Genomic DNA, 25,368 nt, shown 5'->3' on the forward strand with positions numbered 1-25,368 from the left:
CCTATTCAAGATTCAAGGTTGGAGAGAGAAGCCCGAAACATCCATTAAAATGCGGAGAGAGTGCGTGCCCGTGGCCCGTGGCCCGTGGGGCAGTACAGCCTGTACAGCCAATGCCCGGCCCGCCGCCCGGGCTATGTGGAGCTGCTGGCTGACCTGCCAAATCCAGTAGTTGAAATCTTCACTTAAATCCACAGTCAGGACTCAGGATCCATCGATTCGCTACCTATATAAAATCCGAGAACGGAAGACCAAAAAGGAATAGCGCCCTTTAGATTCAAACAAGTGCAATCAAGAGGAAGATGCATCAAAATGATTATCTAGGTATTTGGTCATCATGATCCAGGTTGAGCTTCCACGTCCCTCCAAATATGAGAGGAATCTAAGCATTTGGCGCCAAAGCCGACGCACTGAAGGCAGATGAAGAAATTAGGGCAGATTGTGCAGACCTGGTAGGCTTCGCTTTCTGATTGGGATCGGGTACAAACATCACACCAACTAGATTCTGGGTCGAACTTGACCGAAGAACATTGGGGATGAGAATTGATTTCCATGTCGTTGGAGTTCGCTGTTTCTGTACTTTGGCGTACAAGGTCTATTACCTCCTCACATCCACTTCCAAGGGCCCACCAGAGCAGATTGCGACCGAGCTCACTCTGAGCAGTAATCGAAGATTGGTTTGTCAATGGAAGCAAATATTCCACAACCTCTTTATGTCCATTCTTGACTGCTGCAATCAAAGGCGTAGCTCCGTATCTGTCCTTTTGGTCCATTGAGGCGTTCTTCAACTGTAAGAATTGCAAAATGTTGACATGACCCCTCTGAGCAGCGAGGAAGAATGGGGTGCGGCCATCGAAATCTTGAGCTTCAGTTTCGAGATATGAACAATCCAAAATGTGTTCTATTATCTCCATGGAGCCACATATTGCGGCTATGTGTAGCATAGATTTTCCTTTGTTGGTGAGCAAGTTCATGTTGGCCCCATGTTTGAGGAGTAATTCTACCACGGCAGGAGCCGCAGGGCTACCATGATTTAACGCTGCTGCGTGAAGTGGCGTCCATTGGTCATCTCCCATTTTGTGGACATCGGCCCCACCGTCCAAAAGTATTTTGACAGCCTCTAAATGCCCATTTGATGAGGCTGAGCGTATTGCAGTCCACCCGTCGTCGCTCTGGGTATTAATATCTGCTCCTTTGTCGATAAGTAGCTTCAAACCTTCCGATCTTCCAAGAAGGGCGGCCAGGTTAATGGGTGTCATGCCGTCATTATCCTTTGTCTCTAATGTAATTTCTGCTCCCTTTTCAAGGATCATTTTCAAAATCTCAACATTACCATTCATCGATGCTTGAATCAATGGAGTCGCTCCGTTAAACCCCCGCCATGTCAAAGGCGAAGGCTTCTGAGCAAGCAGAAGCCTTATCACTTCTGTATGGCCATTTTTGATGGCAGAGTGCAATGGCATCATTCCTTTGTTACTCTTTGACTCAATATCTGCACCATGTTCCATGAGCAAAGTGACTATTTCAAGATGACCATTGTAGGCTGCTTTATTCAGAGGGGTCCATCCATTCCTGTCTGGTGCCGATAAGCTAGGCGAAGGAACTTGAGCAAGAAGAATCTTCACCACCTCGGTATGACCATTTGCGGATGCCACATTGATTGCAGTATAGTTTGCATTATCCTGAACCAAATGATCTGCGCCTTTCGCGAGAAGGACTTTCACCACTTTGATATGGCCCTGCCAGACAGCAGACAACAGTGGTGTCTGTCCAACATTGTTCTTGGATTCAATATCGGCATTGTGTTCGAGAAGTAAATTCAGCGTCTCGAGATGACCATAGTATGCTGCCAAGTTCAATGCGCTATATCCGTTTTTATCAGCCTCTTTCAAGCTAGGCATAGGACTCTGAGTAAGAAGAAGCTGGACCACCTCAGCATGACCTTTCAAGGATGCTGAGCTAACCGGTGTCCGTCCACGGCTGTTGGCAGTGTGGTAATTTGCGCCTTTTTCGAGAAGGATCCTTGCAATGTCCAAGTGGCCTTCCCCTGACGCAATGCATAAAGGCGTCGTTCCGTCATTCCTTGCAAGATCCAGCTTTGCCCCGTGCTCAGTGAGTAACTTGGCGGTTTCAAAATTTCCATCACTAGCTGCACAAGTCAATGCCGTCCGCCCTGTTTTATTTTGGGCATCTACATTTGCACCCTTTTCTAACAGCATTTTGACCACGTCCAAGTGACCGTGCAGTGATGCCATATATAAAGGCGTCGAGCCTTCATTGTTTGTAAGGTCCAGCTTTGCCCCGTGCTCAATGAGTAACTTGGCGATTTCACAATTTCCATCATAAACTGCACAATTCAATGCCGTCCAACCCTGCTTTCTCTGCGCATCTACATTTGCACCCATTTCTAACAGCATTTTGACCATGTCCGAGTGACCATTCAGTGTTGCCGCGTATAAAGGTGTCGTACCGTCATTGTTTGCAAGTTCCAGCTTTGCCCCGTGCTCAATGAGTAACTTGGCGATTTCACAATTTCCATCATAAACTGCACAAATCAATGCCGTCCAACCCTGCTTTCTTTGCGCATCTACATTTGCACCCATTTCTAACAGCATTTTGACCATGTCCGAGTGACCATTCAGTGTTGCCGCGTATAAAGGTGTCGTACCGTCATTGTTTGCAAGTTCCAGCTTTGCCCCGTGCTTAATGAGTAACTTAGCGATTTCAAGATATCCATCGTCAGCCGCCCAAGTCAATGCTGTCCAACCCTGCTTTCTTTGCGCATCTACATTTGCACCCTTTTCAAGGAGATAATTCACAACCGGTAAGGAATTATTAGACGTGGCGTGATGCAGAGCAGAGAGGGAAGCAAGGTCGATCGCTTCAATGGCTGCGCCATTCTCAACCAGTACCTTCAGTACTTCTAAATGGTCGCCTGATGCTGCTCCGATTACCGGTGTCTCCAGATCGACATTCGGTTTGTTTATGTCTGCGCCCTTTTCGATCAAAAACTCGACGACTTCAATGTGTCCATCAGATGAAGCTGCATTTATAGGCGTCCACTGATAAGTCTGCGTGGAAACGTTGATATCTGGACCATATTCGTACAGAAATTGAACAAGTTCAATCGATCCTTGTCGCGCAGCAGTGTAAAATGGCACTCTTCCCATATCGTCGGGTGTTGTACTGTCCGCACCATTGACAAGAAGCAGCCTAGTCAGCTCCAGATGGCCGGAGGATACTGTGGCATTTAATGGGGTCTGTTTGATTTTATTTTGGGCCTCGATATTAGCTCCCCGATTGAGAAGAAGCTGGGCAATTCCGAGGTGCCCATTGACGCTAGCACAGTGAAGTGGAGTCATCAGGCTAGCCGTCGAGGATTGAATGTCAGCTTCCTTGTCAAGGAGCAGCTTAGTTACTTCGTAGTTTCCATTCAAGGAAGCCATGGTGAGTGGCGTGTGTCCTTCATCATCTCTAATTGTCAGATCGGCTCCATTGTCGAGTAGTATCTGGACAATCTGCAGATCACCTCTTCCAGAAGCTGCCACTAGTGCCGTGCGTCCCGCATTGCCTTTATCGTTGATCCTTCTCTTGTCCTTCTGGATCAGAGGGCTCATGGTTTCGGTCAGACCAAGACATGCTGCGTAGTATATTGGATTCTCTGAGGTGTTTTCGCAATGCGATCCATCTTGACCGGGTGGAATTTCTTGGCCAGATAATTCCTCTTCTATATCTGAGGTCTCACTCGTTCCTTCGCTGTCAGAATCTGTTCCTTCACTGTCAGAATCTGTTCCCTCACTCCCCCCTCTGCCACCATCTTCATAATTTAGATCAAACCAGGTCTTCCATGGGCCCCAGCTGGGGTTTGCAGTGTCAAAAAGCTGGTTCACAAGATTGATAAACTTCTCGTCCTTCAAATTACCGAGAGAGGCATGCTTGAACCAAGCACCAGCGGCGTAATTTCGAAAGGCAGTCAGAGCGCTTGTGTCTTCGTTTTCATCGGCGTTCTCGGTCCAAACATGTTGATAATCGATGAAACAAAGACATAATCTGGCAAGGATTGTGCTTTGTACCACTTCCGCTTCTCCTTTTGACATCGAATTCATTTGCAGGGGTTTTCCTTGTGTTGGAAGATTGAAAAGCAAGTATTGCTTCACCGAAAAGTGTGCCAAGTGGACCGTTCTCAGCCCAACATGTGAATCCTTCTGGGGAATCCGGATTTCAATAAGTGATCCACATAGACCTAAGATCTCTGTATTGATGTAATCCTCATCAACATTATCCGGCAAGTCATCAAGCTGCACTTCATCGCTGTCACTGCTGACTAGGACCGCGCCGGTCATTTCATTGACGGTCAGTGGCCTCAAAGCAAAAGCTGCCCAGCGCAACAGAGAAATTGTTCTTTCCCGATCTTCCTCACTAAACCGTGAGATCTTCTGCCAGTTGCGCTCGTATATGTGCTCGAGGCCAGCTGGCGTGGAGTTGATAGTTTCTTCGATCTTCTTCTGGCTCTTACCACTGCGGAGACAGTCTTCTTGCATTTTGACCCACAGAAATTGCCCATTACAGCGATCAGACAGCTTCATGGCAATATCCTCTTTCGTGGCCTCGGCACGATTTGAGAGCTTTTTATTGACAATGCTGCGTGAGTATGCCTCGGTATCGGAGCGGACATCATCGGGTTTGATCTTGTAGCAATAAACATCAATGTTGCGCTCGTTCTCATTGTTAAAACAATTCCGGATCTCGGGTTCATCTCGGCTCACGATGAGAATTCGTGTCTGGGTGCCTTTTATTGCGGAAGTGAGTGCCTCGAAGAAATTAAATACCGAATCGCTGTCGTCAGTTTGTCGCCCCTCAGAAACCCAGCTGCATTCATCCAGGCCATCAATGATGAATGTACATTGGGGGATGTTTGTCACTATCTCCTGAAAAAGCTGGACTATATCACTCCGAGACGATCTTTGGTTTTGGTTTGCAGACTCTTTCTGGCGGATTAAGGCAAATGCTGTACTGTGGGACATCAATTGAGAAATCCAGGATCGCATAGCAATAAAAGGATCCCTTCGGGATTCAAAGTCAGATGAGAAAAAAAAGTGCGCAACTGGGCTCTTTGAAATTGCAGTCATGTGTTCGATGATTCTTGCACATAAGACAGACTTTCCAAAACCAGCAGTGCCGTTTATCCAAAGCATTTTTGCGCGGTGGCTAGGAAAGTCCGAGTAAGACCAATCCAGGAACCAACTGCGACTTAGAGGCCATTCACAGGTACCCCCAATCCTTTTGCTGGCTGATATTTCAAAAAGCTCGTTTTGAGGATCAGATCCAAGTAACCATGGATGGAGATGACGTTTTATTTCATCTGTTGTCTTTAAGTAAGAAAGCCAAGGTGAAGATGAAGAAACAAGCAACAAACCTTCAATTTCATTTTCGATGCTACTCAAAATCTGTCCAAATTCTGCAATCCATCTCCCTCTATCGATGGCGCTATCTATGAAATTCGATGTCAGATTGAAACGTACCGATGGCATCATGGGATCATCCGGAACGCGTATACATACCATCGCCTCGACCCGACTCTACAATTTTTGCAAGGCCATCTTCATCTTGTCTCATCGAGACAGGAATCAAGCTATGAAGCTGATCCACAAGAGAACAAAATTGGCCGACTTGAGCCATCTTCCGCGCCTTGTTCCTCAGCGCCCAGCCGATCTTTTCCCGCTTCGAATCAGGCGGGGCGGTCGGACGATTTTGTCTCATCCATAGTTTATCCCGGAAAGACTGTTGGTGCTCCATGAAAGATTCGGGTGCCGCTGTGGCACCATCTTCAGAAGCAGCAAATCCTCTAATTGCAGAAAGCAGTTCCTCAACAATTGAGAAGGTCCGTGGATCATCTAGTTGTCTGTTATGGCTCTCCATCAGGGTACCTCCCTGAAATCCCACTGCTTGGCCCCATTTTTGCAATCGAAGGCTTTGCGCCTTGAATTGGGCCTTTACAGCACGAGACTCGTTGCCGAATTCCTTGAAGGAATTCAATCTTTCCACGACATCTAAACAGGTGCTGAATAGCCCTGCAAGACCAATGATTCCGACGGCGAAACTGACTGGATCCATTTAGATGCCAATATTTCTGGTGCCTCGAGACACGGGTTCAGCCTGTGTGTCTTTCGATAGATTTCAATGTTGATGGGAAGTATGAAGTATTTTTCTGGTTCGGATGCCCACTGGTTGCCTATTTGAGGGTGGCGGGGTTAGCCGTGCATGCTGAGTGACACAAAAGTAAGGATTATTCCGAAAGATACCAGCCGCTGCGATAGGCAAATTTGCCGTCCAGTGCACCAAGTGACTATTGTACGAAATTGGGCATAAGAGATAAACAAAGACTTTCTAACATGGATAAGGCGATGACTTTTTGTGGGGTGATGAAGAGGGGAAAGGTTCTCCAGCTGATGAGGGGTTGAAACTTGAGCCGCAACGTGTCTGCTGGGCACCACTGCACGGTCATCAGTCAGGTAGTAGTTAGACAAGGACCATGACCAACTCGCTGATTTGGATGTTGAATCCTCTATCCTCTTCCCCCTTCCCCCAAAGACACAGTACACTCATTCGTTGTATGTGATTAATATACCTTGCAGTTGGCACAGACATTAGGCGATCCAAAGCGGCGGCCGCTGGCATAGTTGCTTTGATGAAATTGACGATGGATTGGCAACTTGCAAGAATGAGAGAGCTTGGGGGGCCGCCGTGGCGCCGCCCATGTCGCAGCATACATAAGCAAGTATGGCGGCCGATAGAGGCCACCCCTAGGTCGTATCCCAATTTCAATTTCAAACTTCACCGCCCTGTTTCCCGTATTGTATTTATCATATATAGGAATATCTTAAGGGATTTGATCTAAATACGGGTCACTTTTAAAATAGACTTGAGAATAAACCTGAGAATAGACTTGAGAATAGACTTGAGAATAGACTTGAGAATAGACTTGAGAATGGATTAATTACATGACTATCCAGGATCTTAACCTCTCTTTCTTGCCAGTTGTTATGATGATTTACCTATGTAGAGAAACATTTGAAGAGAAGTAATATGATATAGCATTATATATAATAGAGTTCAATGATTTAATGTATAGTATAGCCCTGAACATACATAATGGAGTTCAAAAACTAATATAAATTTGGAATTACTCGTAATTTACTTTCAAATGTTCTGCCGGTCGGAAAGTTGAAATTAGGATTTGACCTAGGGGTGGCCTCTATCGGCCGCCGCAGGCAAGAGTCTTGACTCAAGTGCTGAGCTGAATGGTCCAGATGTCGGCTCCGCACGATACTATATTCATACCCACAGCGCTCTAATTTCTAGCACCGACAGGAGATATTTCTTCCTTGACTCACATCCAGGCCTGAAAAAGGCATGGTGAGTTGTCAAATTGACATCCGCATATTTTATTTCAAGTATTCAAATTGAAACAATGAAGCTCACAACGAAATCATAGGTGTTAAGTAATGCTTTGGAATTGACCGATCCGGCGCGGTAAAACGACTTTTCACCGAGAATCATTATCGCCGAAAAAAAAGATCAGCCATTACCAGTGACTCACTCTTATATTGTCTACTACGTTTTATCAATTTATCACAAGACAATTAATCTTCAAATGTTCCCATTTGTCTCGCGGTCCCTAGAGTTCAAGCCAAAGACATGCCACTTACTTACGCCACGGTTCCGATCCAGATTGAAGGCGTAAACCTCACCCTATCTACAATCCACAATCTCAAAAATGAACCACCAATTCTATTCCTGCATGGCTTCGGCTCTTGCAAAGAAGACCTAGCCGATATAGAACTTCACTCTGACCTGGAGCAACATGGATTCATCGCCTACGACGCACCAGGCTGCGGACATTCCACAAGCGACAAACTGTCAGCCACCGACATCCCCTTCCTCGTCGCAACAGCAGAAGCGCTCCTAGCGCACTTCCAGATCACCCAATTTCACCTAATGGGCCACTCAATGGGCGGGCTGACTGCGCTCCTTCTCGCGCACCGCCACCCAAGCCGGGTCCTGAGCTTCGTGGATATTAAGGGCAACCTTGCGCCGGAGGACTGTTTCCTCAGTCGGCAGATTTTTACATTTCACTCAGACGACCCGGAGATCTTCTTTGAGGAATTTATCGATCGCACCCGGAAGGCCAAGTCGTTCGCTAGTCCGTTATATTCTAGCACCCTCCGTGCACGGGTGCGCGTCGAGGCGATACGACCGATTTTTGAGTCGATGGTTCGCCTGTCGGACGAAGAGGATTTATTGGGGATGTTCCTCGGCTTGCCGTGCCCGAAGATGTTTATGTTTGGGGAGGAGAACAGGGGACTTTCTTATCTGCCGCGGTTGAAGCAAGGGGGCGTGGAGCTGGCGGAGATTGCGAAGAGTGGACATTTTCCCATGTATTCCAACCCGGTTGAGATGTATAGTCGGATTTCGGGATTTTTACAGGGACTTGACTCTATTTGATATTACTAGAATATCATGTACAAGTATGGAATAGAGTATGAATGGACAAACTTTACATACTAGGATCTATCGCCCATATGTCCAACATTGAAGAACCCCGAGAACGCATATGGTTGAAGAAAGGCTAAGGCCAACCTTGAGCCTTGGATGATTACAATTAAATGATGGGCCATCTGAAATTTCAAGCATCTTCATGGTTATATCTACATTTTTGCACAGGAAATCGAGGTCATTCGTTCAATTTAATTTTGAGGTTCTCAACCTCGGAAGGAATCAACGACACATGAGCAATTTAAAACATGAGCCTCGCAAAATAACATTTGAATTCACAACTTCAACTTTGGAAGTCACTTTCCTATCGTCTCTTTTATGTCACCTTCGAAGAGTGTGTTTTTCTTTTTTCTTTCTTTTTTGAGCAAGTTGCTTTTCTTTTCCAACTTCCGCGTTCATGTGAACATTGAAGCAACAGTCAAGCAAATTCGTCAGAAAAAGGACATCCATTGTCCAATGCTCTGGGCATCGAAGATCTCGTTATGCATCTCCGCCAGTTCTTTTTGGACCCACCAATCGGCCTTCTCATAAACAAGCTCCCATAAACTCTTGGAGTCCAAATGGTCTCGCTTCAATAATCCCATCACCATGAGAGTAGCAACAAAATTTGCTTCTCGCTGCCCGATCAGGTCACGTTTGCCGGATTGCTGAAGTTTAGCAGCAACATTGGCGCGCATCTCATCCATGACACGTCCGATGATGTCAAAAAGCTGCTGGTTCCAAGTCCAAGAACCGTCAAAATTCTGCAACCCAACCAATGAGTGAACCTGCGATGCTGAGCTATTGAATACAGACTTTGAAGCGTCTGCGTGCGTTGCAGCAGATCCAAACGGTATTGCTGATCCGAAACGAGAGCTTGCTGACGCCTGTCCAAACAAAGGTACGGCTCTTTTTGACGCTGATGCCCTAACCTTCATCTTCATAGTAGGCTGCGAGTCTGACGATAGACGTCTAAAGGATGGCGATCCCACATGCCCCCCAGGTGATCCACCAGTCCTGCGCATGTGGGCGCCAGGTACAGGAACACAACCAAATGCGGGCAGACTGGAGTACTGCCCAATAGCAGGCATCATTGCTGCCTGTTGAAACAGCATTTGGCGCTGAACAGGTCTGCCGTATATGGCCTGATAGTTAGAAGTAGACGGTCGCCCTGTTACTGCCTCGTATTCATTTTGCTGTTTCTTGTTGGATTCTTGAGTGGTCTGGGCAGGGTCACTTTCCAAAGCAACGAAGGAACAGTACTTGCCCGTAATTTGATACTTGATGCCGAGGTTCTGGCATTCACGAGCAACGATTTTTCTCTGTGTTTGCGCATGAAGTTGTTCAAAAGAGTTGCCACTACCATCTCTAATGTTCTCCAGCCAACTGTGCCCCTCCTCCAATTCAACGACCGCTTTGCGGGATGCAAGCTGGTGTATAGTTTCTCCCTGGCCGATATCGGTGATAGGGATCCGTAAACAGAGAGGACCCTGTTTGGATGTGGCTTTGAAAGTTAGGGAGCGCGGAATTTTGTCAGACTCAGGGTCCATGAGAAGATACACTGTCGTCCTAATAAATGGGTAGAGAGGAGGGATTTTGAAGGGGGCTTGGAGGACTTTGGGAGGGGATATTTTAGGAAGTTCATCCGCGAGAGCTGCAGCGTTATTGGCTGACTTGGCCTCCTCGAAATCATCACTGAAGAGGGGAATAGATGGAGAAGCTTGGTCAAGGTCCATATCGCTGGCATCAACCCCAGTCTCTGTCGTGGAGGAGCTGTCTGTACCAACAATCTCATAATCCTGATCCACCGTGGTCTCATAGTCTACCTCCAGCTTGTAATCGTAGATGTGAGGAGTGAGAGCTCCCTTGAGCATTCTGATGACACTTTTGTCTAGTTCTTCGTTTTCAAGGACTGATTGAGAGAATCCCTGGCCAGCTCGGGCAACTCCTTCGATCAGGGAGTGGGACGCAGCATGGCCGATACCCAGAGAAAAAAAGCGGGCGGTATGACCATTAGCGGTCTCTCGAACAAAACGGAAAAGATCGTCTTGGTCCATTATTTCCCCATCTGTAAGAAGAAGAACCTCCAACTCCTTTTCCACGATGCGTCTTTCAACGGCAGCTTTTACAGCCGGTAGCATATTGGTACCTCCCATGGAGGCATCAATATTTTCAACCAATCGAAGTGCTTCGTCGTGGCTTGAGCTATCGTATACTTGGCTAGTGGGCCATAGAAAGGTATAATGTGACCCAAATGAGCAAATGTTGAAACACACCCCAAGAGGCAAGGACTTCAGGAAAACCCGAAGAGCACTTTGCAGAGTGTCAATTTTATCTTGCATACTTCCACTCCGGTCAATCACGAAAACAATCTCCGGCTGGTTGGGTGGGAGATTGAATTTCGGAACCAGTGTAGCCATCAAGGCTTGTTGTCCCGGAATAGTCGAGTGTGTTTCAAGGAGTGCACGAGGTTTATCAAGTCCATCAGCTTTGACGACCAGGACATAATCGCGTTCCAAAAGGGCCTGGGTTGTTTTGAGCAGGTTGAGAGTAGCAGAGGCCTGGGATGGCTCAAAACCACTGGTGCCTGGTGAAGTAGAGGATGTTCTACCGAGTGAGACTTTTGGAGAGTGGCTTGGAGACTGAAGCTCTCGGATAATTGATGCTTTTTCCAGCAGAATATCAACCGTGATGGATATTCCATCCAGCAGAGCGGAGAGCTTGGGGGTCTGCTGCCACTGACTTAAGCTCATGGAGTTTTGATAACGAGGGGCAATGGAGTTGGGCAATGTGTAACGAACTCCATCCATCTGCGCATCTGTTTTGAGTTCACCAATGAAAGTAATTTCAACTGTCACCAACTCATTCGCCGGAACATTTCCCAAACGAATGGTAAAGACATCACCCTGGGTTTCAGATTGATCCATGGTGGCAGCTGACTCTTGTCTCTCCACAGCAGTTTGGTAGTCGGTGTTAGCCTGTTCCTTAGATTTCACCTTGCTGTGGAGAAGGCGAGTGCCAACATGACAATTAAAGCTCACAACGCTGACACCATCGTAGAGAGGAAACTGATAGGACGCCTCTTTTAAATTGTGGTCGGATGGGTTAAGAAATGACTGTGTCAATGTAGTGCGAGAAGTGGTGGACAGGATGGTAGCATGAGCTTTGAGAGAGACCTGGGGTAGGAACTGGGGGACACAATCGACAAAGAAAAAACAACCAGAACTAACTATTGCCTGCATTGTGCGGGACTTGAATCGATATGGATGAGGAGAAGCGAGAGGAATGGGAGATTTGACGTGGGTTGAGTTGGTGGATAGTGAAGTGAAGGTGGAAGGGGAGTAAAAAGGTAGGTGAGATTTGACCAGTAACGTTTCAGACTTTTCAAGTGGTCGATGGAGAAATTGGTGTTGAAGGAAGAAAGAAAAAAGGGCAAAACGAGGTTTATATAGTCAAGTTTGTGGAAGACAGGCTGCAGGCACCCATAGTTGTACAAGTGGATCGGAGGCTCCAAGATTAAGTGGGGTTTCCCGCCAAACTGTGCTCCGCTCAGCTTACTTCGTGTTAACTGACTCATCTTTACATTTGAAGTCATCACAATTTGTATTATGACTCTTAACCACACAAATGTTTCATGATAATTTTATTAGTATGCACTAGATCTAGATAAACGTTAGAAACTTGAAGCCTTCAGCCATGTTTGGCTTGAACTTTCAAATGTGTATTTCCAAGGTTCTATATAGTACTCCCTGGAGGACTTATTCTAACTACGAAAGCTATGTACTCGGAACCTCAAGTGTGTACTCCAAACCTGCACATATATGGGCGGGCGGATTCCAACATTCTTGAGATCCATCTACTTCAATTTTTGAGAATCCCTCAACATTTGAATGTTTCCGCGAAGTACACATATTTAACCTCGGAATGCATCCATCGACATTGATTCATGCATATAAATACTAGGATAACACTACACCAATTTTAATAAATCCTCCTCCTGAACTCGATAAATTTCATCAATCTTCTCTCCAGTGCCCTGCCCACAAGCAAAATCCCGATTAACCCGCTCAACAAACTTCTCCACAAATTCATTAGCGACCTCATCAACACCAACGCCATGAACCCCAACACCCTCCAAGCTCGTCACTTCCTTCCCCTCCAGCCCGCATGCTACAATCTGTTTAAAAAACCACATTGGCTCTTGCGTAACATTCAACCCAATTCCAAAGCTACTGATATTCCGACGTAAATGAACCCCCACGGCTGTAATCTTCTTCGCCTCCGCATCTGCAGAAGAAGCCGGGTCCTGAACCCAGACTCCCGGATCAGCGGTGGTGAATCCTTTCACGCCATATCTATCCAGCACGTCTATGACACTGTTTTCAAGCACGCGGATGTGGCACCGGGGCGTGAGGCCTAGACGGCGAAGGTCAAGGATTGTATACGCGACCATTTGGCCCGGGCCGTGGTATGTGGTTTGGCCACCGCGGAGGGTGGGGTGGTACTCCGCCCTTGGCGCATCGGTGCCGGAGGATGTTAGAATAGAGCGGATGGGCTCAAGGGGCGGTGGGAGTGAGAGGTGATTTGTTGGCGAGTTGGGGCAGGTGTTGGACGGTGGGAGGTCGCGGCGACCGGTTGTGTAGACTGGGTTGGGGGTGAATGTGATGATGGTGGGATCGGGGGCCGGTAGGTGTGCGTGCCCTGGCAGATTTGATTTGAGATCTGTTTGCGACAATATCGAGGCCGGGGAGGTGAGCTTTTTGTGTGTGAGGAAGCGGCTTGTGAGGGCTTGTTGGAGACTGGACACTCGCGCGAAGGGCGTGGTGTGTGGGAGGTGGAGGTGTGCAAGTCTCATAGTGACTGTTTTTCTCGTAGTTTCAATTGAAGTAGAGAGGATTTTTGATATTCCGCGCGATCATTATAGAGTCGAATTGAGTGATTGCGGTTTCCCTCGGAGTTGAAGGGACAAGAGGATTTTGAGTTGCGGAGAAGCTGGGAGCTATCCGATAAGCTGATAAGTCATGAGCTACGTAGCAACATGACGATCATGCAGGATTTAAACTAGATCTTAGATTTCAATCATTAACTATGCAATCGACAACTTCGTTGCTTATTTAACACTGCTTTATTTTCGTATGTTGGTATTGGGACATTGCATCGTGTGTCACGGATAGCATCACGAAATATTGAGACTTATCACTATAGCGCCACTGCACCCTCGATTTGGAAGTCATCAAACGACCGGTTGGGTTAAAAGATAGAAATATGCATCTCAGTACTCCTTGCGATAAGAAGAAACCCTTGCGATAGCCAATTATGAAGAAATCCCATTAACCAGGCCCTCCTGGGCATCCGCTGGAGGAAGCAAGATCCAATCCCGGACACCACCCTTCCAGTCCGCAATACGGCCCTCGCGCACCTGGACCGTAACCACGCGCACATCACTATCAATCGAGATACTGGGTCGACGCACGGTCGGATCCACTCGCTGCTGCTGTCCAAACAGAGTCATTTCCTCCTCCTCAAAGGTGTTGTTCTCCAGATGGCGCTCCTTGCACCAAGCCTCTTCTTCCGAGCCAGGCTCCAAGAAGCGCGCCTCCCCAGTGATAGTAGTGGAGATGCTGGAGAGAGCACTGGTGTTTAAGTTGAGAAGTAGGCTTGCCAGTGATGAGCGGGTGGCGGCGGGTGGGGGAGATCCGTCGCGTCCACCCTGAGGGTTTGGCGCCCGGGTTGGTGGGCGGTGGGAGACCCAGTCGTGGACTAGGAGGGAGAGACGAGGGTTCGAGAGAAGGTGGTTGGTCTTGCGGGATGCGGGGTTGGTGGTCATGATGATGGTTGGGTAGGGATCGAATGGGGTGGAGGGCAGGTAGGTGTAGGACATGAGGGAGATATGAGGAGTGAGCTTCTCATCGCATGTTGCCAGGTGAAGCTAATTGGAATTCATAGTCAGTGATGCTGTGAGATTTCATTTGGGTAAATGCGCTGCGGATTGGGTGGTTGCATACGAAGCGGGAGTTCTTCAGGCAGGCAACGACCTCCGAGGGCAAGCAAGTTGCCTCATGAGGGTGAGTGGTCGTGGCAGATGCCTCGTAGGATAGAGGGGGGTTGATTGAGTCAGCCATAATGACTAGATTGTGAGCTTGCCTTGAGCTTGAGCGGAGGTGTTCGGGATGGGGATCGATCTCGCGAGGGCGGTGTCAAGGTGGGCTGAAGGTGGGCTGATATCAACGTCATCCAATTGGCCAAGAGTAGAAGTTAAGTCTATGTACATAATACTGTCTACGTGATTTATTTCAAATGTTTAATAATAAAAAACCGTGTAAATTGTAATGAACTCGCAATATGATATTCAAATGGTAATAATGATTCAAAAACAACTATCTAGTACATTAATAGGCTCGGATCAGCCTTGCTGTTTCATAAGCATACATAGCAGAGACAATCAAGTTCAAAGATGAAAAGAAAAAAAAAATATACAATAATAACTCCATGCCATATTTCGCAGAAAAATTCAAAACGCGATGCAGTCAAATGGTTTTTCGTCGAGCTCGTAGATCATCGTGGAAATAGAAATTCAAAATTTGAAGGGCCAGTAGGGTAGAGGAATCTGTTTACTCTTCGTACAGATCCATGTCGCCGCTGCCGTCCTCCATCTCAGCAATGGCATCATCAGAGTCGACCATTTCTTCGTCGTCATCAGAGTCCGAGGAGTCATTCTCGTGGTTGGGCAAGACATCGATGCGCCCGTCAATCATGACCACTCGGGCGGCCTCGCCATCCTTAATGCTGCCACGCAGGATGAGCACGGCAAGACGGTTGAGGACCTCCTTCTCGATAATCCGACCAAGAGGACGAGCACCATATGCAGGCGAGTAGCCAGCAGCACCGAGGTAATCCTTGACTGCCTCAGTACATTGAATGAGCACGTTCCGACCATTGTGGTCCAGTCGCTTTTGAACTTCATCAAGTCGTAGGTCAACAATTTTGCGGATCTCCTTTCTAGTGAGACGGTTAAAGATAACCGTGCTTGAGATACGGTTGAGGAACTCGGGAAGGAAGTAGTCACGGAGAGCACCCATAACCAATTCGCGGGTTTGGGGGTCAATGCGACCGTCTTTGGTTGTGGGCCGGGCCAAGAATCCAGCTCCCAAGTTGGAGGTCATAACAACAATACAGTTCTTGGCATCGACAATGCGACCTTGTCCATCGGTAATACGACCGTCGTCCATCAGCTGCAGAAGAACAGTGAGAACCTCCTTGGCGGCCTTTTCAACTTCATCGAACAGAAGGATGGAGAAAGGACGACGGCGTAAGCTTTCGGTTAGCTGGCCACCAGCGTCGTGGCCAACATAGCCAGGGGGTGCGCCGATCATCCGGCTCAAGGAGTGGCGTTCCTGATATTCAGACATATCGAAACGAATCATTGACTTGGGATCATCGAAGAGGAACTCCGCAAGCGCCTTGGTAAGGAGGGTTTTACCAGTACCCGAGGGTCCGCAGAACAAGAAGCTGGGAGGCGAGTTCGGGTTGCTGAGACCGGAGCGCTGAAGTCTGATTGCATTGGAAACAGAGACAACAGCCTCCTTTTGTCCGATTACAAGCTTGCCCAGGTACTTCTCCATTTTAAGGAGCTTATCTTTCTCGGTGGTCTTGAGTCGGGTGACAGGAATACCAGTCCATCGAGCAACAATCTCGTTGATTTGGTCGGGACCAACGGCATCGGCCAGCAAGGCTTCGCCAGCTTCACCGTGGGCAGCGCGACGCTCGGCATCGGCCCTGGCGCGCTCGGTCTCGAGACGCTCAATAAGATGCTTGGTTTCAGGAATGGCGTAGTATTCGAGATCGGCTGCTGTAACGGTATCCCCTGAACGCTCTGCCTCGTCACGCTTAACTTTGAGCGAGTCAAGCTTAATCTTGGCATCTTGGACTTCCTTGCTGCGTGCCTTTTCACTCTCATACTTTTGACGCATGGGGCGAAGTTCTTCGGCAACATTAGCCGCTTCCTGTTTGGCTGCCTCCAAACGGGTTTTAGATGCGTCGTCCTTCTCGCGCTCCAGAGCGTGAATTTCAATCTGAAGCTGTCGCAACTTGCGCTCGAGGGTATCCAAAGCCTCAGGCTCAGACTCTCGGGTTACACGAACCGCGGCGGCAGCCTCATCGATCAGGTCGACAGCAGAATCGGGAAGACGGCGGCCTGTTAAGTATCGGGAAGCGAGAGTTGCCGCGCTGACAATGGCGCCATCGAGAATATTGACACCGTGGTGGACTTCGTACTTCTCCTTCAGACCCCGAAGAATTGAAACGGTTTCGGGGACGGAAGGTTCCTTGACCAGGACTTGCTGGAATCGTCGCTCAAAGGCTTGGTCCTTCTCGATGTATTTGCGGTACTCACTCAGGGTCGTAGCACCGATACAGTGCAACTGCCCACGAGCCAACATTGGCTTGAGCAGGTTTGCAGCGTCCATGCCACCTTCACCGCTAGATCCAGCACCCATGAGTAGATGGATCTCATCAACGAAGAGGACAATTGTATCTTTAGAGTCTTCGATTTCTTTGAGGACACCCTTCATACGCTCCTCAAATTCACCACGATACTTGCTGCCAGCTACCAGAGAGCCAACATCGAGAGACAGCAGGCGGCACTGAGCGAGATTGGCGGGGATATCGGCATTGACAATACGGCGAGCCAGTCCCTCAACAATTGTTGTCTTACCCACACCGGGTTCACCGATGAGGACGGGGTTGTTCTTGGTACGTCGGCTCAGGATGCGAATAACACGTCGAATTTCTTCTTCTCGGCCAATGACAGGGTCAATTTTACCCTCGCGAGCCAGGGAAGTCATGTCGATGGTGAACTTCTTGAGATTTTCGCTCTCGCTCTCTGCGTCGGCGGTCTTGGAGTCCACGCGCCGTGTGCCACGAATCTGCTGGACGGCAGTGTCGATTAGTTTGACATTGGGGATATTTGCGTCAGCTAGGGCGCGTTGGACCTGGGAGTCTTGGGCAGTAGCCTGGATTAGGTGGTCGATCGCCACGAAGCTGTCCTTTTGGGTCTTGGACAAGTCGGTGGCTGAACGAATGACCTTGGCGAGTGCAGGGGAGACGCTGACGGTCTCTGGTGGGGGGTCTTGGCTAGCCAGTCGGACCAGCAGCTTCATTAGGGAGCGATCCAGCAGCTGGGGGTCACCGTGGGCTTTTTCCACTACTTGGCGGAAAAGTGGTGCGGTCGCACCATCGTGTGAGGAATGGCCGGCGGGCTGTTCGTCGGCGTCGTCTTGGGATGGGTTGAGCAGTGCGACTGCCAGGTGGATAGGGAGAATTTGTGAGTGGGCGTATTGCTCGGCAAGAGCGCTGGAGTCCAGTAAGGCCTTGTTGGCCCGGTCTGTAAATTGGGCGCCGTTCATCGTGAACGGATAGGTATCGGTAAATTCAGTCTAAAGGAGGCAAATGGGTTTGTTGGGGAGGTTGTAGAGGGTAGATAAGTTGTGAGGATCAATATGTAGAAGAGATCTTCAGTAGTGGTTGTCAGGTGTGGTATGTATGAAATGACACGAGCGCCGATGATGTAGTTAATATACTTGTTGACCAACTCCCCACTGGGCACTTGGGCACCCCACCGATGCCTCATGACGCCACGACAAGCGTCCACTGCGTTCCAGAAGGTACGGGAACCACGTGAGAACCTTCTACGGATACGTCATGTGATTGGTCCGGATTCCCGATAGTGGGTCCTTAGGCTTCCCATTCAGGTAGACTATTTACATTTTTGATGATCTTTACTCTTGTACACAATGTATGTTTATAGATCTGACACCGTTTGAAGGCTCATTGATTTGATATTGGATCTAATTGCCTACTAGTAGTTAACAGGATATTCAGAAATGTTGTATCAGTATTTACGTTTCACAATGTCTCTTGACATCTCAAAATATTATTTCCAATCAAGCTGTAAAATGTTTTATTTTCCTTACCTCCTTGCCTACTTACCTGAGTCTAAGCCCAATGAACGTGGCGCTCGCGTGGTCGACCCTCCAAATTGCCGGGCCCATCATTTCCAACAGTTGGATTGCGGTATTCCACAGGAACGACGCGTTGTCGGCAAAGTGGGCAAGTTGGATGCCGATCAAGCCAATCGATGATACAAATGCGGTGGAATAAATGCTCACATTCAAGAACGACAATTTTATCCCCAAGCTCCGGTGGGCCGAGACAAATAGCACACTCAACTCCCGAATCGATCATTTCTTGGTTAGCGTCCATCGCGGGCAGGGTGTTGAACTCGGATTCTCCAAACACTCTGCGTGGCCTATCCTCAGTTAGAACTTCATTTTCACCATCAGTAAGGACATCAATTTCATCGTTAGATGTATCTGCGAATCCATCCATATCAATGCCGAGTGCTCTTGCCCTATTTACCAGCCTAATATAATAATCTCGCAACTCCTCTGGATTGTCACTGCTGGTTAGTTCCTCAAGGCTTGGGGTCGGTGATTCGGCATTAGAATCTTCGTCTTCATCTTGTGTGCGACCATTTCCATTACCTCGGGTCGGCATTGGTGTATCTTCTCGACCGTAGCGGGACATTGTAAAACTTTGTCAACTTACTTTGAAATGATTACCTGTGTACCTTGGATTTTGAGTGGGAAATCAATCTGAGAATCTGGAGACTTGGAAGTCGGAAACCCCTGTTTGAGATAGTAGTCCAGATGTCGGTTTGAACTTGATAGTAACTGTCGATGTTTTGATGCTCAGATACTTTTGTTGATATAGATACTCGATATCGATGTAGGGAGAGTGTCAGCTTTTATACCTATCCACATCACGCGGACAGTGGACATTGTTTTCATTGTCCTCATGGTCACCGACCACAATCAAAGAGCCGTTGAAAACAATGACAATGTAGCCATTCAGTCAAAAATAGCTATCTGGTACTGTAAATATCTATCATTGTCTGCATTGTCTCGAAACGAGATATACAATGAGTTCTGTGCATGGAAACAAAGACACATGCTTTGAAAGAGAAAAACACTTATGAAATTGAACAAAGGCATCGAGAATAGCATCTCCTCAAAAACCCGGAATGCCTAATATCGTGATAATTTGAGTTATTTTCATTATGGGGTTTTATCACCGTGTCTTACTAACTAATTGCTTGGAATAAACAGAATTCCGTATATGAGAAAGCGGATGTTGATTTGGACCACAAACCTCGATATTAACCTGGAGGATTGGAAAGCTTTGGCAAAAGGAAGATTAAAAATATGATATAATCTCATGATTCAACTTGGCACAGACAGCCTACTATGACAGTCCCTGTACATCAGTCGGATTGGATGTGGGGCGATCTGCCAGGTTCCACGCAATGAGATCACCAATTCTAATTGCACGTCTGAATACTTCATAGTAGCAAACCGTTCTCTCGTGCCCTTTTATAGCGCAAATAACACACAGGAGCGGAGCAAATAGAGATGATCGTATGGAAATTGTGGTTATGTAGAATCCCTAGTAATAATCGATGGTGTTGTACGTTAAGTCGCGTGGTGTTAAGAGTCATGACATCATCGGGTCCGCCTCCAGCCGCTCTACTGATTCCCGGTTGATGGCCCGATGGACTGTCCGGTCTTGTTGACCGGATTAACCAAATCCGAGTGCAAGATCAAGGACTAGGATATCAAATCCGGCTTGCCGGGCCAGCTGTCATTATTTATTGTGGCGACGTATTATTTGGACGCCCATAGGAATCTAGATACTCAATTATGAGGTCATGGTTCAAGAAATAAGAAGGAGGGGTACTTTGATCAAGGCAGCCTCTCACAACTCAGTTGACCTCATCCTCCGGTGCTCGTTCCTTTAAAGCTTACCCCTCTCCCGTCTTACTCTCCTTCACATTACCTTATCTCACCTCAAACCAAATCTCTCTACTCACCACACTTCAAAAACCACCAACCTACATTTCCACTACCTCATACATCATGCCTATTCCCGTTCCCAAGGCCGACAGTCTCAAGGACCTCCTTAGCCTCAAGGGCAAGGTTGTTGTCGTTACCGGTGCCTCCGGTGCCCGCGGCATGGGCATTGAAGCTGCCCGCGGCTGCGCCGAGATGGGCGCCGACCTCGCTATCACCTACTCCTCCCGCCCCGAAGGTGGTGAGAAGAACGCCAAGGAGCTTTCTGAGACCTACGGTGTCAAGGTCAAGGCCTACAAGTGCGACGTTGGTAACTGGGAGAGCGTGCAAGAGCTTGTCAACAACACGATTAAGGAGTTTGGCAAGATTGACGCCTTCATTGCCAACGCCGGCCGCACCGCCAACAGCGGCGTCCTCGATGGCTCCGTCCAGGACTGGGAGGAAGTCATCCAGACCGACCTGAACGGCACTTTCCACTGCGCCAAGGCCGTTGGTGCTCACTTCAAGGAGCGCGGCACTGGCAGCTTCGTCATCACCTCCTCCATGTCCGGCCACATCGCCAACTTCCCTCAGGAACAGACCTCATACAACGTCGCCAAGGCTGGCTGCATTCACATGGCTCGCTCTCTGGCCAACGAGTGGCGCGACTTTGCTCGTGTTAACAGCATTTCTCCCGGTTACATCGACACTGGCTTGTCGGACTTCGTTGAGAAGGACGTTCAGGACCTTTGGAACTCTATGATCCCCATGGGCCGCAATGGTCAAGCTAAGGAGCTTAAGGGTGCCTATGTCTACTTGGTCAGCGATGCTAGCACATACATGACTGGCAACGATCTTATCATCGACGGCGGTTACACTGTGCGGTAAATGCATGCCTCCACATAAAACAATTTTTGAATTCCTTGGCTGGTACCATATCTTTGACCATAATGTTGCTTCCGATTAATGAATGAACAAAAAGAATGAACCTTTAAACCAAATTTTCCCCTTCCAATCATAAGTTTCTTATGTATCTATACCGGTGACTTGTAATTTGGTCCATATTACGCAGTAGCTAGTGTAGACGATGCGGATAAACAGGCAACCAATCCTGCTAGTAGGTAATCCTAGCTACTAGGAAGCAGCAACAAGCAACAAGAGATACGGGAACTCTCCGTTTCCTTGCCCGTACAGAAATGAAACCACGACGCGTCCAATTGATTCTCTTTGGGCTATTGACGCGTAAACGGAAATTATCGCTCATCACCGACTGTGGTAAGACACTCTTGTGGCTCCCTCCGAGAAAGAACTACTAACACCAGACTCACACTCTTTCACAGGTTTCCTGCAATCCCAACACCAGCCAGATACATCACTCCTCCCTTCGCCTCTATTCGCGTGCGCACATCACGAAGGTCACCGTCGGCATACCAAAACACACATCTCCTCGCAACCAGCCATCAACTGCTCGAAATGTTTGTCAATGTCAATTTTGGCAGACGGGATGGCCTTTTGGAGGATGAAGAGCTTCTGGACATAATTCGAAAGAAGGTAGCAAGTAACGATTACTGGACGAGCGAAGCAAGACTGATGCATTCGAGCCCACCATGTTTCTCCTTTTACGTCCATGGAGACCTAGAGCCGCGCATCAAGCGATCTGCAATGGTTTTCATCAAAGAACTTATCAAATTCAGCGAGAAAGTAGCACCTCTCTTTCTTAACGATTCGATCTTTGCCAACGACCAATATGATTACACTTTCAACGGGGTTCTCGACTATGACAAGGATAGGGACGATAAAGAGAATCAGGAGAATGAGGAGGATCAGGAGGATGAGGAGGATGAGGAGGATGAGGATGAGAACGAAAATGACCCCGAGGACGAAAAGTTTGGCCAGGGCGAAGTTGATTCAGCAGCCTGGATTAGATGAACAATGTTTACGGCATTATTCGCGTGTGTTTCAAGGGTTCTATGGCAAAATGCTGAAGGTCTATGCTGAGAGCCTTTTCGTGGACTTTGGCATATGTATCTGCTATGATTCCATTTCCGCTTCGCTTCAATGTTCTGGGCAAAATTCTTAAAATGTGCCATGGATGTGAGATCTAATACAGGTTGAATGGACGGGCTGGAGTTATGTTTCCTCAATAATGACAGCACACTAGTTTTCTATGGGTTAGACCTGGTTCTTTTCCAAGCTCAGCATACTCGCAGCTAACTAGTATTCACCACAGGTGTATGATATGCCACCGCCCACCAATGTTAAATGATATTTTACAATCAGGCTACTTTGAAGACATGGTACTAGTAAGCTTAGGACTGACACTAGGCTTCTAATATCGGTGACAAAGAATACAAAGGCAAGCTAGGATAGCTCAGCAATTATTTCCAGTAATCAAAGGTGAAAGAAGATGAATCAAATCAAAGCTTTGAGGATGGGACAAGCTATATGGCTTTGAACAATCATCAGCGCCTGGTGTAAACATTCCTCGTATATAATGAAGCGCTTTTTTCTTGCCTACGAGGTCAGTTATTCACATGGTAGAAACTCCCCTGGGAGTTAATTCATGACATAGTAATATGCAAAGCAAACGAGCCTCAAATCGATTCAGCCTGGACCTCCGGGGGATCAGATTCACAGAGGCATATCCACGATCTGTGAACGAGATTAGCCGAATAGAGGTCAAGATGCTAACAGAGATTCTGCATATAAACACCACAACAAGCCCCCAAATCCAGCAAGTTCAAAGGCTCATCAAAGTCCTTCCAAAACGGCTTCTCCGTCAACGAGTATCACTGACAGGTCTGAGCATCAGGTCCTCGGGGCTATGCGACCTCCACCGACCGATGAATTCCGATGTACTCGGCAGCATTCTAAGCCTTGTCCAGCGAGAGGTGACTCAATGCTTCCAACCATTTGATCGACACCCGGAACTTGTTGGTCCTACTGAAACTTACATGCTGGGTAAATTGCGCGCGGTGAGGGGAATGTGGACCAGGCCTGGAGTGGGTAGCCCAACAGCGGCAGGGGCCTGGGCGTACCAGATTAACGAATGTGCAGCATGCATGCTCGGTCGGGTTGCGCTGCAAAAGGAAAGTGTTCTGCTCCTCCGGGTAGCATTACAAAGCCGAACCCGTACAGGGAGAACCCATCGCCCACGCAAACTTATGATATTTGTGGACGAGTGCATGAATCGCTTCAGTCACGGAGATGCGGAGGAGATCTTTTCAATCTCTAGCAATCTGGCATATCGCATGAAAGCTACCCGGAGGGCTTGTAGTCAGACACATCGAGATCGCGCGAAAAGGGGGCCGGTTCGATCGACGGATGGCAGGAGGGAGCGTGCACAATTGCCTGCGATATCAGGATTGATCGATGGTCAGGGCGGTTATCATGGCGAGAATAGGGATGGCAGTGCTAAACAGAATCCTCCGTCGGCTCGGGAATTGTATCTCTCTGCCAACACTGATATCGAGTGGGCTGTGCCATCGGAGGTTCGAACTTCAGGGTCAGTATACTCTAGCCACCCCCGTTCATTTCAAGCAAGAGACGGGCGGGGAGATAGAAATCCCCAATTTAGGGGATATGAGGCGCCATATGCCTGCGAAGGAACCTGGGGAAATAATCCATTTTTGTTCATGGGCGAGGAGGGGGAGAGAGACAATGTTGTCGATGAAGAGTCGGGGGATTCGGAAGATGAGTGCGATTCTCCATACGAGGGTAAATTTATTTGAGTTGTTAAATAAGAATTAAAGAGATATGATGAAAAAAGTGGACAGACGAGGAAGGTGCAGAAAAGAAAAACAAAAAGATAAAAAAGAAGAAGACGTGGTTGTCTCACCAAGTAGCCCAATTTCTTGTAACAGGACGGTGTATTCTGGCGACGCCATCCCAGGGTGGAAATGTCTCTGCAGAATTGCTTCCCTCAAGGGTCATTTCCATTGCTTAGCGCCCGACAGCATCGCGGATTACTCGCGCGAGTGAAATGACGACCCCAGGATTCGTACCAGGCACCTGTACCTGCTGGCCAATTGACCGAAGCAAGGGCGCGGACTTGGCGGTGAGCCTCCCACTAGGTTATCCATGACAGATTACCAATTCTCTCTACAATTACCCCTTATAACGTACCTAATGGCACCTCCACCAGCACTTCCACCATTCTCCCTCAACTGGGACTTTTCAACACCACCGACAAATACCACCAATGCCATCAACAACCAAAATGACTCCCAAGAAATCCTAGTATCATGGGTCCATATAGTCAAGCCACCCCTGTTCTGGGAACCTATCGCTGAGCACCCTATATCCCTCAAACTGTCTAATATGAAAGCCGCTCTAAGTGCCGGCGCTGATCCCAATGAAATGGACCACGAGCGAGATCGATGCCGCAGTCTTGGCAGGCCTCTTCATTGCGCTATTGGAGACTGGGCAGAGCCGGAATACATGAAAGAAAACATCCCAGTGATCAAGTTATTGCTCAAACACGGTGCTGATCCCCGCTTGCCTGGCCCAGAGGTCAAGCCTGCAGCTTTCGGGTTACAATCGCCCCTCGAATATGCAAGACGTCTAGCCATGCGTGAGTGGAGTGGGGTTGATGAATTATTCGAGTGCGGATATTACACAGAAGCATACCGTATTATGAAAGAGGCTGCGGATGATCTGGATCGTAGGTGAAAATGCTGATGACTTTGATATTTGTCTTTCCATTGCTGATATTCTGTAAAAGGGCGTGATGCAACGACAAAGGACTAAACAAATTGTCACATGGATGTAAATTTACTATACACAACAGGTTGATTTCTTTCAAGTTCTAGCAGCCAAGTACTGGTTATGTCAGAGGAGAAGAACGACCTAAAACATACAAAGTTGTGGTTAATATCAATGAAGTATGTCAACAACGAAACCTGATAGCTACTAGGTTCTTTGTAAAGAACCAAAAACAAGACAGCCTCAC

The 25,368-nt window shown here is 47.9% G+C and overlaps 11 protein-coding genes across 11 annotated transcripts; 5 read left to right on the forward strand and 6 right to left on the reverse strand.

Annotated features, from left to right (window-relative positions):
* Positions 1 to 332: 332 nt before the first annotated feature.
* N7466_008404 (uncharacterized protein) lies at positions 333 to 6,111 on the reverse strand (the record flags this gene model as incomplete). Its single annotated transcript, XM_057167793.1, has 2 exons — positions 333 to 5,488; positions 5,559 to 6,111. The coding sequence occupies 2 exons, from the start codon at positions 6,109 to 6,111 to the stop codon at positions 333 to 335; spliced, it is 5,709 nt and encodes a 1,902-aa protein (XP_057018424.1).
* Positions 6,112 to 7,695: 1,584 nt separating this feature from the next.
* Positions 7,696 to 8,502, forward strand: N7466_008405 (alpha/beta fold hydrolase; the record flags this gene model as incomplete). The annotated part of the gene is made up of 1 exon (XM_057167794.1): positions 7,696 to 8,502. The coding sequence occupies one exon, from the start codon at positions 7,696 to 7,698 to the stop codon at positions 8,500 to 8,502; it is 807 nt and encodes a 268-aa protein (XP_057018425.1).
* A 482-nt stretch (positions 8,503 to 8,984) lies between these two features.
* Positions 8,985 to 11,774, reverse strand: N7466_008406 (VIT and vWA domain-containing protein; the record flags this gene model as incomplete). The annotated part of the gene is made up of 1 exon (XM_057167795.1): positions 8,985 to 11,774. The coding sequence occupies one exon, from the start codon at positions 11,772 to 11,774 to the stop codon at positions 8,985 to 8,987; it is 2,790 nt and encodes a 929-aa protein (XP_057018426.1).
* Positions 11,775 to 12,502: 728 nt separating this feature from the next.
* On the reverse strand, positions 12,503 to 13,387 carry N7466_008407 (lipoyl(octanoyl) transferase LIP2; the record flags this gene model as incomplete). The annotated part of the gene is made up of 1 exon (XM_057167796.1): positions 12,503 to 13,387. One exon carries the CDS (start codon positions 13,385 to 13,387, stop codon positions 12,503 to 12,505), a length of 885 nt encoding a protein of 294 aa, XP_057018427.1.
* A 459-nt stretch (positions 13,388 to 13,846) lies between these two features.
* On the reverse strand, positions 13,847 to 14,654 carry N7466_008408 (pyridoxamine 5'-phosphate oxidase family protein; the record flags this gene model as incomplete). Its single annotated transcript, XM_057167797.1, has 2 exons — positions 13,847 to 14,461; positions 14,538 to 14,654. The coding sequence occupies 2 exons, from the start codon at positions 14,652 to 14,654 to the stop codon at positions 13,847 to 13,849; spliced, it is 732 nt and encodes a 243-aa protein (XP_057018428.1).
* Positions 14,655 to 15,143: 489 nt separating this feature from the next.
* N7466_008409 (ATP-dependent Clp protease ATP-binding subunit) lies at positions 15,144 to 17,936 on the reverse strand (the record flags this gene model as incomplete). Its single annotated transcript, XM_057167798.1, has 1 exon — positions 15,144 to 17,936. The coding sequence occupies one exon, from the start codon at positions 17,934 to 17,936 to the stop codon at positions 15,144 to 15,146; it is 2,793 nt and encodes a 930-aa protein (XP_057018429.1).
* Positions 17,937 to 18,525: 589 nt separating this feature from the next.
* N7466_008410 (RING-H2 finger protein) lies at positions 18,526 to 19,116 on the reverse strand (the record flags this gene model as incomplete). Its single annotated transcript, XM_057167799.1, has 1 exon — positions 18,526 to 19,116. The coding sequence occupies one exon, from the start codon at positions 19,114 to 19,116 to the stop codon at positions 18,526 to 18,528; it is 591 nt and encodes a 196-aa protein (XP_057018430.1).
* A 1,388-nt stretch (positions 19,117 to 20,504) lies between these two features.
* On the forward strand, positions 20,505 to 21,305 carry N7466_008411 (SDR family oxidoreductase; the record flags this gene model as incomplete). The annotated part of the gene is made up of 1 exon (XM_057167800.1): positions 20,505 to 21,305. One exon carries the CDS (start codon positions 20,505 to 20,507, stop codon positions 21,303 to 21,305), a length of 801 nt encoding a protein of 266 aa, XP_057018431.1.
* A 585-nt stretch (positions 21,306 to 21,890) lies between these two features.
* Positions 21,891 to 22,346, forward strand: N7466_008412 (uncharacterized protein; the record flags this gene model as incomplete). Its single annotated transcript, XM_057167801.1, has 1 exon — positions 21,891 to 22,346. The coding sequence occupies one exon, from the start codon at positions 21,891 to 21,893 to the stop codon at positions 22,344 to 22,346; it is 456 nt and encodes a 151-aa protein (XP_057018432.1).
* Positions 22,347 to 23,101: 755 nt separating this feature from the next.
* On the forward strand, positions 23,102 to 24,148 carry N7466_008413 (uncharacterized protein; the record flags this gene model as incomplete). Its single annotated transcript, XM_057167802.1, has 2 exons — positions 23,102 to 23,922; positions 23,995 to 24,148. The coding sequence occupies 2 exons, from the start codon at positions 23,102 to 23,104 to the stop codon at positions 24,146 to 24,148; spliced, it is 975 nt and encodes a 324-aa protein (XP_057018433.1).
* A 397-nt stretch (positions 24,149 to 24,545) lies between these two features.
* N7466_008414 (uncharacterized protein) lies at positions 24,546 to 25,088 on the forward strand (the record flags this gene model as incomplete). The annotated part of the gene is made up of 1 exon (XM_057167803.1): positions 24,546 to 25,088. The coding sequence occupies one exon, from the start codon at positions 24,546 to 24,548 to the stop codon at positions 25,086 to 25,088; it is 543 nt and encodes a 180-aa protein (XP_057018434.1).
* Positions 25,089 to 25,368: the final 280 nt, after the last annotated feature.

This window comes from Penicillium verhagenii (assembly GCF_028828195.1).
Source record: "Penicillium verhagenii strain IBT 33310 chromosome Unknown utg000008l_segment0_segment0, whole genome shotgun sequence".
In the NCBI taxonomy this organism is placed as follows: domain Eukaryota; kingdom Fungi; phylum Ascomycota; class Eurotiomycetes; order Eurotiales; family Aspergillaceae; genus Penicillium; species Penicillium verhagenii.